Source organism: Chelonia mydas, chromosome 13 (genome assembly GCF_015237465.2).
Source record: "Chelonia mydas isolate rCheMyd1 chromosome 13, rCheMyd1.pri.v2, whole genome shotgun sequence".
NCBI lineage: Eukaryota > Metazoa > Chordata > Testudines > Cheloniidae > Chelonia > Chelonia mydas.
Genome location: NC_051253.2, coordinates 11,177,030 through 11,191,770, shown reverse-complemented (window position 1 = coordinate 11,191,770; position 14,741 = coordinate 11,177,030). Strand labels below are relative to the sequence as shown.

At 42.7% G+C, this 14,741-nt stretch overlaps 1 protein-coding gene across 1 annotated transcript in view; it reads right to left on the bottom strand.

Annotated features, from left to right (window-relative positions):
• The window catches only part of LOC102933947 (piezo-type mechanosensitive ion channel component 2), a 63,096-nt gene extending 54,190 nt beyond the window's left edge, over positions 1-8,906 (bottom strand). The window contains exons 1-8 of the mRNA XM_043527328.1: positions 8,681-8,906; positions 7,102-7,144; positions 5,813-6,002; positions 5,117-5,318; positions 4,341-4,554; positions 3,462-3,624; positions 3,002-3,094; positions 60-323 (exon numbers count right to left, since the gene is read on the bottom strand). Of these exons, the coding sequence (XP_043383263.1) occupies positions 60-323; positions 3,002-3,094; positions 3,462-3,624; positions 4,341-4,554; positions 5,117-5,318; positions 5,813-6,002; positions 7,102-7,144; positions 8,681-8,906 (1,395 nt within the window). The remainder of the gene's footprint in view (positions 1-59; positions 324-3,001; positions 3,095-3,461; positions 3,625-4,340; positions 4,555-5,116; positions 5,319-5,812; positions 6,003-7,101; positions 7,145-8,680) is intronic.
• Between the last annotated feature and the right edge of the window lie 5,835 nt (positions 8,907-14,741).

Here is a 14,741-nt window from a genome sequence, read left to right as displayed (position 1 = left end):
TCTTTCCTGTGTCTGCATTACTAGCGTTGCAATTAAATGAGAAAACACCAAGTCTGTACCTTAACACCAAGATGCACACATGGGAAAGAATATGGTTTTAAATCAAAGTCAATGAGCACGGAGGTTGGAATTTCAGGAAACAGTTCTTCTTGTGAAATATTGAACCCTACAAAGAAATTGAGGATCACCAGGATATTCCCATAGATGGCAAGGAAAGGAGAGCTACGCATGGCATAACGACGCCGGTCACGAACCATCCAAATGATACAAGACCAAATCAGCAGAACAAAAGTCAGCCAGCTGTTGTGGGTGATGCTCCAAACCTGCAAACAGATACATCTAAGTGAAAGAATGCTGCTGTTTAAATCTTAATGAAGACAAAATCAGGGACAGCTGAAAAGCAAGAGGCGTATTACCAGCTTTAGTCTTTAATTTTGCACTCCACTTTGGCACATGCACCTGTGGCCACAAAAGTGAACATATTTCTATTTCATGTCCCGCTATCATGCAACTGGACAACCAGCAGCCTGATTTAAACCCAGGAGCAGGTTCTCTGCGTGTAACACAGGTACATGCGCTCATCTGTGCAAAGGTGGACACAAAACAATAGGCCAGTTTGAGATTAGCTGAAAATTTAGCCCAAAGTGCACTGCCCATTACAAAATCAGAGTAGACAGGATTTCTTATGACCAGATATGCATTTTCTATTCGTGATCTTCATTGCAATGGCAAGGGGAGAATATTCTCAGAGCTTGCTCTGAAAGTGAATTTGCTGTGGATTTACTATATAGCAGATCAGAATCCAGTCATTGCTGTATTACTCCTTACTAACATTTTACTCTGCAATGGGCAGTGCTGATCTATTCACCATTCCTGATTCTACAACACATTCCACATGCACAATATATGCAGAATTTTGTTGGGCTTCATGAAAGTAGTGCAGAATACGAAGCCTTGCCCTAGAAGAAAGCAGTGAATCCATTTCTACAAGGTTTTGAGACGCTCTACAATGTTTTCCTCCCCGCACCAATGAATATATTCCACGCTATAACAAGCTATTTAGGAAGGCAAATGGAAAACAGAAAATGACACGAAGGTACAAAAAAGAGTTCCATCAACTCCATATCTTACCATCATGGCAATCAGTGCACTGACATAACTTTGATTCATAATGAACTGCCCCAGTACTGCCATACTGCTAGTCCCATCCCCATCAGCGTCTGCATTTTCAGGGCAGGTGCTATCCTCTGTAAGAAATGTAAAGTGTATAGATAAGGTGATTGAAGGGTCTCTAGTACACAGCTGAGCCCTTATTTTGAGAATTGATGGTATTCTGTATCCTTTAGAAGTCTTGTCTTAGGGGTGTGTGTTTTGTGACTGCACTTAAGGAGGTATGCGTGCAACTCCCCTGAACTCTGGAAGGAGTTGACCATACCTCCACAGATACTGTGTAGAAAATATACCTCCGAAATAATCAATATTAAATGCATGGAGATAAATTCTTGCTTTACATGTGCAAATATAATGCCCCGTAATGCAAACTCATTTACCTGCAGCTTTTGCCTTGCTGCAGGTATCATCTAATGCACAAGACTCCTTGGCCTCACCCACCGAGGATGCTGCATTCCACACCTCATTCAAAAATTAGCTTGTTTTCCAAGATGGCAGTGACAGAGCCAGCTGTAGAAGGAGGAGCCTGGTCTACCTGTATAACCTCAATCAGAAAAATGTACTGGGAGATGCTGTGAGTATGACAAATGCAGAATGAAATCAAATTCTTTCTTTCCTAGTCTTCTTGGTGCTGCCTGCTTTCCAAGGTGATAGATGCCTACTACACTTCATGGTTTGTGTGTCATGCTTTTTCATGCAATGATTCAAACATCACTTTGAGATGTACAGTACCTGAGAGAGGAGCGCTGTGTCCTTCACTGGTGTCCGCACTGGCTGTGAGGCTCCTGCCATGTTCACACTGTAAAAGGGGCGTGTCCTGCCAGCTTCCATTTGAAAAATATGCCACCTAGAAAAGGAAATAGAATAGTGTCTCTCCTGCCTTGCTTTTCTACAGACACTGTGCCATGCATTAGTCTAGGATGCTGGTGTGACAGATTTGGAGCTACTCTGTAATTGATGAATACTGTCTGTTGACCTGGCTATTGGGATGTTTATTGTATGACTATACTGGGGACTAACAGGAGACTGGCAGTGGGTAAACAAGCAAGAAGGGAAAGAATGGCTCAAGATAAGCCACTTCGCAGCAAACACTTGAGAGTTTTTAAGAGAAAAAGCCAGGACAGGAAAAGTCCCGCAAACATAGGAGGTCAAAAGTGGGAGGCGGTTTGGGAGAACCAGACTAAGATGGAGGCACAGTGAGGTATCTGAAGAAGTTACACCTGCATAGATTACCATATTGGGAGATGATACATTTTTAAGTAAGAGATGAATGTGGACTGTTTGGTTGGGTAAAATCCCTTGTTCCTGCTGTTAGAATAAACAATATGTAGTTTTCAGAAGGCTGTCTGAGCACAGTGTTCACCACTAGTCAGACTCCCAAAGGGAAGAACTGCAGGGGCCCAAATTCAGTAAGATTTCATGTAACTATGTAAGACCAGTTGATACATAGGGTACTGTATCCCAGGGCCCAGCCTAAGAGTGGAAGAATTGCAATAGTCCACGCTGGGGCAGGAAAAGGCACAAGGCCTGACACCTGAAGGAGTGTGCAGCTAGCCCTGTAAATGTCACAGCTGGTTTCCAGAGTGCACCAAGAAAACAGTGAAGCGAAGTGACTGCACCCAATGTGGTGTCTATGGGAGTTCTTGGATGCTCAGCAGTCTCGGCAATCCAGCCACTTACTGAGGTGTCTAATTATGGATTTAAGGGCCTACCTTTAGGCATTCACTGGTGAAAATGTTGGCCCTTCGTACAAAACCTAAATGATGGGCCTATTCTGAACCATTAATATCCCCTGTAACAGTTGCAGAAACCTTCTTAAGATAGCCATTACCTTTTTCTTCTCATTCTTTGCCATCCAGAGCATGGTGTCCACATCCAACTTACTCTGCTCTTCTGGTGGTGACTGGATGCCCTCTTCACATTCCTGTATTAAAGGAAATATAACACACAGATGTCACACCACCTCTGGACACAGCTACATACCATCCAATGCAATTGTTACTGCACTGTTACTGGCCATCATCCTTATTATATTCCATGGACATGATCCAGGTGGGAACTGGAACAGCAGATATGGCCTATTTTCACATTTGTGCAGTGCACAGGACAAGAGGGATGAATATTTAAAGAACTTCTTGCCAGGCCTCCCTCATAAATTCCAGGGGGGGAATGGAGAAATCATATGGAAAGACAGATTTTTTTCTTGATTTCTCTCTTGAATGTGGCTGTATTTAATTATGGTGCCATTTGTGATCTGTCCTGTCCATTCTGCACTTTGACCCATGTATTACCTTAGGACTCAGAGCCCACTGCTGTAGCAACATGACCAGTGAATAATACAATACAAACAGCAAAAGAGGATTTAAAAACACAGGCCAGCTTAATCCAGAATGAATCTGCAGCTTCCAGATTTCTGTGCTGTTTGTCTTGATAAGCGCCACCATCCCCAGGAGCCTGGAGAAACAAAAGTTGGAGACAGTGCTAGCACCGGTTGTGTTCTATAATTTTTACTATCGCTGTTTTATTATTTAGAATTTTTAAGAATAGTGTCAAATAATACTACATACTTTACTACTAAAAATAAGATCTCACTGATCATCCTCATTTTTATTGTTCTGTCAAACTGCCTTTATTTGCAACTCAGAGTAATTATTAAAGAGACAATGACAAATTCCTGATGCACCCTAGTGGTTAGAGAAGGCGACTGGGCATGAGTCCTCAAGTGACCTCCTGGCCCACTGAGGTCAACAGCAAAACTCCCATTGACTTCAGTTGGGCCAGGATTTTTCTGGATTACATTCTATTCTCCTGCAACAGTCTTCCTGTGTGACTTTGGGGAAGTTATTTAGCCTCAACTCCTCCATTTATAAAATGGAGTTGATGATGATAAAACACAGAAGACTTGTGGCTTAGTTAATGTTTATAAATTGCTATGAACTCCTGCGATAAAAGGTACTAGGCAACAGCAAAGTAACGGAAGTCCTAAAAGCTTAAAAGAAAAAATGTTCCCTACAGATCTCTCTCCTTGGGAAATGTTGATATTACTTGTTTTTATACTGCCTCAGTGGGTCAACTTAGGATCTTTCGTATATATTTCAATTCTGCCTTTAGAGCAGTTTATTTTAAAGTATTAACCCTATCCTTTTCTGTATGGAAGCTGACATCTTTACCTGGCATAAATGTCATCAGGAGGAACCAGGTCCTGAAAATATGGCAACTGGTACAGGTAAAGGGCAGCAAGGTGACCTGCACTGAATATAGCCATCATCACACACAAACTGCTGAAGGTGACCACAGTAATGGGACGATGACAAGCCCACCAGGAGCACAAGCCGAGAAAGGTGAAAAAGTAGACTGCAGAAGTCACAGAAGGCAAAATTATACCTAGGGGGGAAAAACAGGCCATGAAAGGGCTTCTGTTCCACAGCAAACAGGATACACAGATCAGGCCAAAGTGGCTCCTCAATTGATGGACAGTGACCCCAACTAGTAAGAGAAGCCACTGTGAAAGTGCCATTTATTAATTTCCATACGAATAAATATTAAGCAAGCAGAACACAGTCTCAGGTTATACCTTCAACCATCTTAACTAACTAGAAAAGAAAATGAGACCCTCACAGTTTTCAGTGGGCCAAGGGACTTGCCCATTGCAGACAAATTCCCCTCTCCAACCCCCAATGAATAGCTGTGTAAAGGTCTCCCTGCAGCTCTGAAAAGGAAATTCTGCCCTATAAGTGATTGCAATTTTGCAACAATAACCTATGACAATAAAGGTTGACAACAACACAACAATGCATAGATCAAACAAAAAAATAACTGGGCAACAGCAAATAACAAGCAATGGAGATGAAAAGGATTGCTTTTAGCTGCTTGTCTTGTTTTTCATGCTTTGTTTACGGGATGAAGACTCTTACTTCCTTTTAACCTCCCGCTTTAACATTCTTACCTGTTAAGCCTAATAGAAGAGTTGCTACCACCTTTCCAGCACTTGTCAGGATGGCTTCAAATATGATTTTCAAGCCTGCTAGGAACGTAGTGACTTTCTGAATGAAACCTGGTTTTCGGTCACCTGCCTCTTTTCCCAAATCCTCTTCAGATAAACAGTTGGTCTCTTCCTCATCACTGTCTCTTTCTTCCGTTTCATAGTCCTGTGGAAACAAGAATGTCTAAGCAAGATCCAAGCATGAAAACCAAGTGTTGCCAGACAGATTCCAGGACTATGGTTTACAGCATGGATATGCTGCAGTGCAGCATTAGGCACAAAAGGTTACTGAAAAACATAATGGCCATGGCACATTTGAGTCCCTAAATACTTCACTGAAACCATACAGTCTGAGGTGTGAGCGCTTGTTCCTGTGATCTCATCAGGCTAGACAGACAGTCATGAATAGGGAGAAAGCAACTCTCATGTCTGTGTACATAAGGCAGGACTCACTCCACTGGCTTAGGGAGTGGAATTGTTTCTTTAGTTCCCTGCATAGCGGGCCCACTAAGGAGCAGTCATCGGGTTTTGTTTCTGTAAGTGAATGTAATCCAGTGCCCATGTGGCTCCCACACACACAGCCCAATTCATTTTGCCCCAATGTCCAGTGATTTAGCCCGTTGAAGTCTCTTAATTCATGTAAGAGGAAGCTGAACATACCACCACCTCCTCCTCCTCCTCATCCTGCTCCTCCTCATCCTGCTCCTGGTCTTCAGAATGAAGCCGCATTTTGGGAATAAGAGGTTTCACCTGTTTTTTACAAAGCCTTATAACCATGAAGCCAGTGAAAAACATTCCAATGTCAGGAACCAGCAGGCGGATGACATTTCCAGCATCAACTTTGCTGAGCCTGAAGAGTGGAAAGCACACGAGTGAAACATGAGGCTAGTGCTCAGAAATGACAGTCTAATTTTTCCAAATGTTCCTGTAATAATTAATCTGAAAACTAATCCCAGAAATGCATCTGTGCATTAAAAAAAGGACCTAAGAATGAAGTGCGCTTGGTTATCCTATTGCAATTTGCTTTATTGTAGTTTCAGTATTCCACAGCAGAGTACAATACCACATTATTAAATAGCAGGTAATATTACACTTAGATACTGAGCAGAATTTTTTAAGATGTCTTTTTTTTTTCCACAATTGGCATTGAACATCTGCTGAAATGAAGAAATATAATCTTCAAATCTCTTGATCTTTTATTAGCAGAACATGAGCAAACTAAGGGTTTTATTATAAACACAGCTTATAACGTTTGCAACATTAAGAAAAGAGTTGTTGATACTCTGTATTTACATTTTTTTAATTGTTTTTTGTTATAAAAGTCAGCCATAGAACACTTGGTCAAAATTACCAGCTCCAGTGGTGTATGTTTCAAGTTCATTTAGTCTGCATCTCTGGTTCAAATGGCGTTAGAATTTGTAGTGTATTTTTTTCAGAGCAAACCGTCAAGCCTGGCAAAGTGGAGACCTCAGTAAAGAAAATTCAATGGATTTTTTTCCCCACACCAATAGGATAGAAAGGTTTTTACAGCTCATTCAGATCAGCAAAAAAAGAGAGATCTCCAATATTAACAGACAATCCCATCTGCAACATCTAAGTGTATATTTAATTGACCATACTTGCTAAATCAACCACTAAAATAATATTGCTCTTATTTTTAAGTATAATACAATAGGACCTAAAGGCCCCAGTCAGAGTCAGGCCCTCTGCGTGCTAGGCACTGTACAAACACGTGATAAGGAGATGGTCCCTACCCTAAAGAACTAATTCTCCCCTTCAGAATGTGCTCACATAGCCTGCAGAAGGATTGTAATTCCCTGCAATACTAGGGTTCTCATGTATAATTTGGTGCTTTCTTACGGACGTAAACAAATCTGTGATATTATGATTAAGCATTCAATTTTCAGTGTCTACATCTTAAAAGAAGAGACATGCAACTGATATCCTACCTTAGAATTCCAAAATGACCAAGCACATCCTCCCAACCATAGCCTAATGGAAAAGAACAAAGAGACCTGTTTATAAACTGATTCCCTAATGCAGTGATTCCCAAACTTGTTCTGCTGCTTGTTCAGGGAAAGCCCCTGGTGGGCCGGGCCAGTTTGTTTACCTGCCGCATCCGCAGGTTTGGCCAATCACGGCTCCCTGTGGCTGCAGTTCACTGCTCCAGGTCAATGGGGGCTGCTGGAAGCGGCGGCCAGTACGTCCCTCGGCCCGCGCTGCTTCCAGCAGCTCCCATTGGCCCGGAGCAGCGAACCGTGGCCACTGGGAGCCGTGATCGGCCAAACCTGAGGATGCGGCAGGTAAACAAACCGGCCTGGCGCACCAGGGGCTTTCCCTGCACAAGTGGCAGAACAAGCTTGGGAACCACTGCCCTAATGTTTTCCAACCCAAACATTCATTCTCATCAATAGGCTTGCGTCTCGCTTTCCTGCCTGCATCCTTCTGGAAAGTAAATCTATAGATGGTGGAAATACTGCATAACATGCAGAACAGTAAAATAGGGAGGGCTTTTGCTATTGTCTTCAGTGAGTGCAGTATAACACCCCAAAACAAGATTCATTGATATGGATCACTTTATACGGCAACAAAACTGGGGTGACAGGAATATAATCTATTTTACTTTTAAGGAGTTTCAAAAGACTTCCAAAGAACATGCTTGCATTATTTGCACAAGCAAAATGCTTCGTCTGCACGTGTAAAGCATGTGGGTCAAGATTTCCGAAGGGGACTAGCAATTGTGGGATTTCAGTGGGATTGAAGCACGTTTAAATGCATTAAGGGCAGCTTTAGGAGCAATGAGATCTGTATCTGAACTGCAACATTTGGACCCAGGGTTTGTTTCAGCCCAGAGTAGAAATGCAATCAGAGGAGAAGTTGAGATCAATCAAAATCCTTTATAGCTCAGGGGTAATTGGATCCAGGCCCATCTCTAATGATGGCATTCTGCTCCCATAGAGGAATTCCTTGGGCTCTTTACCATAGGATAAATTATTGCAGTGGAAATGAAATTTACCATTAGGTGGCAGATAGTAGAATGCAATCTGAAACGCCACTTGGATCATAAGGAAAGTGAAGCTGGTGTAATTTATCGCTCTAATCAACTGCTGTGTGCCTCCTGAAAAATAAAATGCTGGCTTTGTTACGATAGCGCACCAAGAATCCTACAAAACATGACGAGCCAAGGTCCCTGCCCTAAGAACTAACTGACTAAATCAGATGGATACAATGCATGGGGCAACAGCTCCCTGCCCTTCCCAACTGCACTGTGAACAAAAACAATTCCACCCACAGAAAGGCCAAACATCCACCAGCCCAAGGCCCATGAGTGGGGCCATCCACCAGGACTAATAAATAGAAAGATATACAACTGCAGCTATGCTCTTTAAACATCAAATAAAGGAAGTAAATAAGAACTTAGCACAATGTGCCTCTATAGAATTCTACAAGGTGGAATCTACTTATTCAATTAATTTAATTTGTTTTAACACAATATTGATAATCTAGAACTTGAAGGCGGTCACCTACCTTTCATTGTGACAGCTGTAGGCTTTGGGAATAGTGGAATAAGCAGTAGAAAGATGAGATAGGCCAGAGACAACCCGTTGTATCTGAACGATATTGCTGTGAAATAATCAAATGTGACTTTAACTGAGACATAAACTGGAATAAAAACGAAGCCTATGAATGTATGTGTCATTAACACTGGATCAGTAGAGGAATTTAGATATTTTACTTCAAAGATATCGCTCATTCCCTCTAACTTCTAACCATAAGACTACCCCACTCTTTGGTACAAGAGCCATGATTATGTATTCTGTTATTTTGCTCTGCCTCTTGCTTCTTTGATTTTATTTTTTGCCCCTTGTTATCTCTTCAGTTAATCATTCTCAGATTCATTTTTCTTCTTTATTACTATTTTAATGGACCCATAATATCCTAGGTGCGGATATCTGCGGACATATAGCAAGATACACTCCCATTCCTAAAGTGCTTACAGTGTAAAGAGACAAACACGGGGGGAAAAGTGGCTAGGACACTAGCCTTGGACTCAGAAGTTCCTTACTCTGCCACAGACTTCCTGTGTAACCTGGAGCAACTCACTCAGTCTCTGCTTTAATTCCTCATCTGTAAAATGGGCATAACAACACTGCCCTACCTAACAGGGGTATTGTGAGGATAAATACATTAAAGACTGTTTGTTGCTCAGATAGCTTGCTAATGGAAGCCATATAAGTATCGATGGTAACTATGAAGAGTTCTGGAAAGTGATAAAACATGCTCTACAATCAAAGTGATGATCACTTGAATTATCACATGAATCAGTACCATTCCGTAATTAAGGCTCTGTTGTGGCCTGTTGTCATAGTGCAGATTAATGTATTTATAATGTATGAAAAAGATTATCCTTACCACACTTACAGCAGTCACTCTTAGGATAAAGATTTAATCATAAGTAATCAGATGTATGAACTGAGGATAGGTATAGGTTTGTATTGGCAGGGACTATGTTGTGGTGGTATGTAGGAAGGGAATATGGATGAGTATGTGGTTGTGAATCTAGAGTTGGGGTAGTTTGGACTTTTCCTTTGCCAGGGATTTTTAAGATTTTTGTGTGGTGATTATATAGATGAGAAATGCGCTTGAAGCATGCTTGATTTTAATGAAGGGTTTTTTTCAGGGGAGGAGATATAACTATTCCCACGTACCCCTCTGTCTATAAACACACAGTATAATCCTGCACTTCTTATAACAGCTTGCACTGAAATCAAAGGGATCCTGGTCTTATGAAAGAGTTGGGAAATGGACCACTAAACTTTAAAATGTATATTGACCTCAATCCTCCATTTCAAGTAAATTTTCAATAACACATGCAAACCATTGAAAATATGCATTTCATTTAATCAGCTATAAAACTAATATTACCAAGTTAAAAAACAACAACAAAAAATTGGCCAGCTTTGCAAGGCAAAGTATTTTTGCTGTGGAAATTCACCTTTCAAGCATTGTATTTGGAAAAGAAACCTAGATTATAAACCATACAAAGAAATGTATAATCCAGACCAATTTTATGTAATAAATGTAATAAATATTATGAAAACAGTAATGAAGTTGCAGGTTTCTACTTTCAAGGATTGTTTACTTATACAGGATGTAGGACAAAGCTGCAATTAATCTTTAGCTGATATATTTTTATGATCACTTAACCCTAATATAAACTTGTACTATTATATGCTAAATTTCCTAAATGTAGCCTCTCGCTCTGTAAGTGCAAAGTATTACTGAGTACATTAAATACAAAGTGTTTTTCAAAACAAAAGTGTACAACAATAAGAAATCAAGCCACAATAAGAAAATATGAACTTAGGAGAGCAGGTTTGCCTGGTGCCGTAAAGACAAAGCTATCTGAATTGAAACCTGCGTATGAAATTGACTAGTAGAGTAGAACAATGAAAGAAAATATTTTGTCCATGCGTTTTTGCCAGGATAGAGTTATATGATTAAAACTTAAGAGATATAGTAGCTGTACAAAAACAGTAAGATCTCAGCAGGATAAATTAAATTATAAATGGATAAATTAAATTATAATAATATAGTGCAATTTTATCAATTCACATTTTATAATCAGGGCCTTCATTAGAAGAATACACTAAACAGACCTTCACTAAAAAAGAAGACCTATCAACTGAGCAAAATAGGATTTAATCTGAGGGCCCTCAAAGGGGGGCCATGATATTTTGGTAGGGATCCTTCATTGCAAAACAATTTTCTCTAAAAGTATTATCCATCAGGAAGATATTTTGGAAAATAGGGAGAACATCTTCCAAGATGTCCCAAAACATACATCCTTGTGTATTACTTACCACCATAGCACTTGAATACAAGGTTCAGGAAAATGTAATGTGTTTTCCATCTTCTGTAAATGAATAATACCACACTATAAATGGGTGGCTGCCTAGTATTCTTCCCATCTGAAGTATGTGATGTTCTATCCAATGCAATGTTGTATTTTATATACTATTTCTCGTTCAAATTGTAGCCAAATGCAGTTCTCTAAAACCAACTTGTTAAAACTTCTTTCTTTTAGCTCTCATACTGGTTTTGGTTGAATTTTAAATGAATTTGGCCAATTGCATCCCTGGTCTACATCTACTGTCCTCCATGGAATTACATCAAAGGTAAATTTTGCCCACTTTTTGTACCATCGTGATACATTACTCTTTAAACATGAATGGAAAATTTCTTACCTGCTATCAAGGAAAATGGCAAAACTAATCTGAAAAGCAGCCCACAGGATAAATTATTCGCCATGCTCTTCTCTCCTCAGGGTGTTGCCGGGAACTGGGAGGCATCCACAAACCCTGGTTCAGCACTGGTGGCCTTTTCTGACTTCTATCCCTTTCTGTTTGTCCTTTTTAAACGTAAACCCAAACCCTTACAAAACTGCATTAAAAATGTGATCAGAGAGGCAATCGATTTCTGAGTAAGAAATTGTTACAACAATCAGAAGGCTAAGATCAGGGACTCGTCCAGTAATCCTCATTTTCTCTGAGATGGGAACTATTGATCCCTTCTTTCTTTCCCACTTTAATCCAGCCTTTTTCTCTTTAGTGCTGAACAAGTATTCTTAAACTTGGCTGTCAGAGCTACATTGATCTTTCTTTCCAAAGTCTCCTTGCTTGTTGCTTTCCAGGTCCTAATAAGTAGTCAGACTAGAACTACGCTCTAAACTGCAAATAGGAATTTTTCCCCAAACCCCAAGTATTATAGATAGTTTGATTGTTTGTTTGTTTGTTTCTCTTTCCTAATGAATTGCCAGTGGCCATTGAAAGTTTAACCTGGATTACTCGTCAAATACAACCAATTGTATATTGAAGAATAAAGTACCTCCTTGTATATGCTTAGCAAAAAGCGTAGTTAATTAAGGAAAGAGATTTCAAAGGGACGGAGAGGTCTAAGCAACAATCCAAATGTCTTACAATCCCCCATATATCTTTTTTACACAGCTGTATCTCCAGTTTGTTTAAAAACAAGTATAAACTACAATATTACTTGCAACATTGTAACACTTTTCACTGAGGCTGTTCATCTCTAGACATTGAGAATGCAGCAATTCACTTGGAGCCTGATCCAATCCCCATTAAAGTCAGTGGGAGTCTTTCCACTGATTTCAATGACCATTGGATCAGGTCTTTGGGTGGAAATTAAGCTCTAGTGATTTCAGTTTGAGTTTTCAGCAGGATAGTATTTGGTCCCTGGATCCTAACTTAGGTCATGGGCATACATGCACAGTGACTAAGGGGCTAATTATCTCACAAACACTCAGCTAATGCTCATTTGTTCCCGAGATCTAAATTCCCCTGCAGTTTCACTTGCGGCATTTATTTGTCACTTCCAAGCCTAAAGATTGAAGTAGAGTGTTGCTGGCCCAAGATGGCTGCAAGAAGTGACTGTATTTCAATGATGGGTTACTTGGTGAGCTCTGGGTAAAGTGCTTTGGGCTCTCATAGTTGCTCTAGAAATAAAAGGCTTTGGAGTAATTACATTGTAGGTGATTTCCCAGGACTTTTTCTCCTTAAATTAGAACTCTTCCCTCCCAAGAGCCCTTTGCAGCCCTTAGCATCCCTCTCCCCAGCCTTCTTTCTCTTTTCCGCTGCGCCCCGGTCTTCCAACCATCTCTGTCAATGTGGCTTCTTTAATCATGCAGAGGAATTGCTACTGAACAACACCTGCTTCTCCCCAGGGACTGAGTTTGCTGCCTGCATGGGGTTCTGGGGAAGTGAGACAAGTAGATGGAAATGCAATCCAAGCCTCCACATGGCAATGAAGAAGCTGCCACTGGGCTGTCCAAAATGCTCTTGTCATGTTCACTAACAATATATGAACTCCCTTACTGGAGCTTGGTGTGACACACTGTCTGTCTCACAACAGCCACATAATGCGTCTGTTGCAGAAAGCACAGTATTCCTTGGAAAGGCCTCTGTCTCATGCTTGTTTGACCTCCCTATTCCAGCTTGTCATCTCCAGAAAAATCCACAGTGGAAACCATACTTCTCACCGGGTGAGCAACGAAGCTGCCAGCAAGCACTGCAGGGGTGCAGGAGAAACTGCTGACCCCTGATCCTAACCCATGGAAACAGCCCAGAGCTGTGTCAGGAGCTTCCACAGGGCAGGAACTGAAGCCACTGGCAACAACCTTTCAATACTTTCTCTATCAGGCTTTTTTAAAGCAGGCACTCCTGCTGAACCAGAATCTATTTCTGTGAGGTGAGCAGAATGATGGTGTGATCAGCTGTAGCACCCGGTCAGTGGAGAAGAGAAATGTCTCTGATGTTCTCCTTATACATTGCTTCTCTGTTACTGTTTGTCTTGTCTATTTAGATTAGAAGCTCTTCAAGGTAAGGATCGTCTCCTCCTGTATGGTTGTATAGGACTGAGCCTCTCTCATTCTCATGCTCTGTGGTCACGGGCAGCAGGTGGGGGAGGCTGGGGGAGGTGGTACCTCCCCAAACAATCAGGCATGACCCCGCCTACATTCCATCTCCAGGACCCTGCTTCGGCAGTGCCGCTGGGCTCCAGGGCCTGGGGCCACGCCATCCGCCTTCCCAGTGCTGGGGAGCCTGCAGCAGCGCCACCACCCGCTCTCCCTCCTGGTGCTCCGGGGCTGGGCGGGGCTGTGGGCACCAGCCAGCCTGGGATGGAGCCCAGCGGCTGCGGTGGGGGGACTCTGGGTTCCAGAGCGGGCAGAAGCGGCGGGGCTGGGACGAGCCTCCCCCAGCCACAGGTTCACGAGCCATCCATGTCTGTGGTTACAATAGGGGCTTAATCTGCCGCAAAGGAGGTTTAGTTTAGATATTCGGAAAAACTTTTTAACTGTAAGTGTAGTTAAGCTCTGGAATAGGCTTCCCAGTGAGCAGGGCCGGCTCTAGGCACCAGCAAAACAAGCAGGTACTTGGGGCGGCACATTTCCAGGGGTGGCGTTCCGGCGCCAGCCATGCTGCCCCTAGAAATGTGCCCCAGCTCGCCTCCGCTCCACCTCCGCCCGCTCCGCTTCTCTCCCCTCCCTGCCAGGCTTGCTGGTTCGCGCGGCAAGCCAGGGAGGGAGGGAGGAGAAGCCGGGCGGTGGCGGCGGTGGAGCAGAGGCAAGCAGGGGCGGGGAGCGGTTCCTCTACCCCCCCCTTTACTTCCTACGCTTCCCCCCCACCCTCGCTCACCTCCGCTCCGCCTGCTCCCCTGAATGCACTGCCTCTCCCTCACCTGAGGGGGGGGAAGCGGCGCAGCGGCATGTTCAGGGAAGCAGGCGGAGCATAGGTGAGCTAGGGAGGAGGTTGCCGGGGGGGAGCCGCAGGAAGCAATGGGAAGGGGAATGCGGCACACCCGGGGGAGGAGGCAGGGCCAGGGATTTGGGGAAGGGGTTGGGAAGGGGCAGAGCCGGAGGCAGGGGGCACGGAAAAAAAACGGGGCCGGCCCAAAATTTTTTTCCTTGGGGCAGCAAAAATCCTAGAGCCGGCCCTGCAAGGGAGGAATCACCATCATTGGAGGGGGCTGGACTTGATGACCTCTCAAGGTGCCTTCTAGCCCTACATTT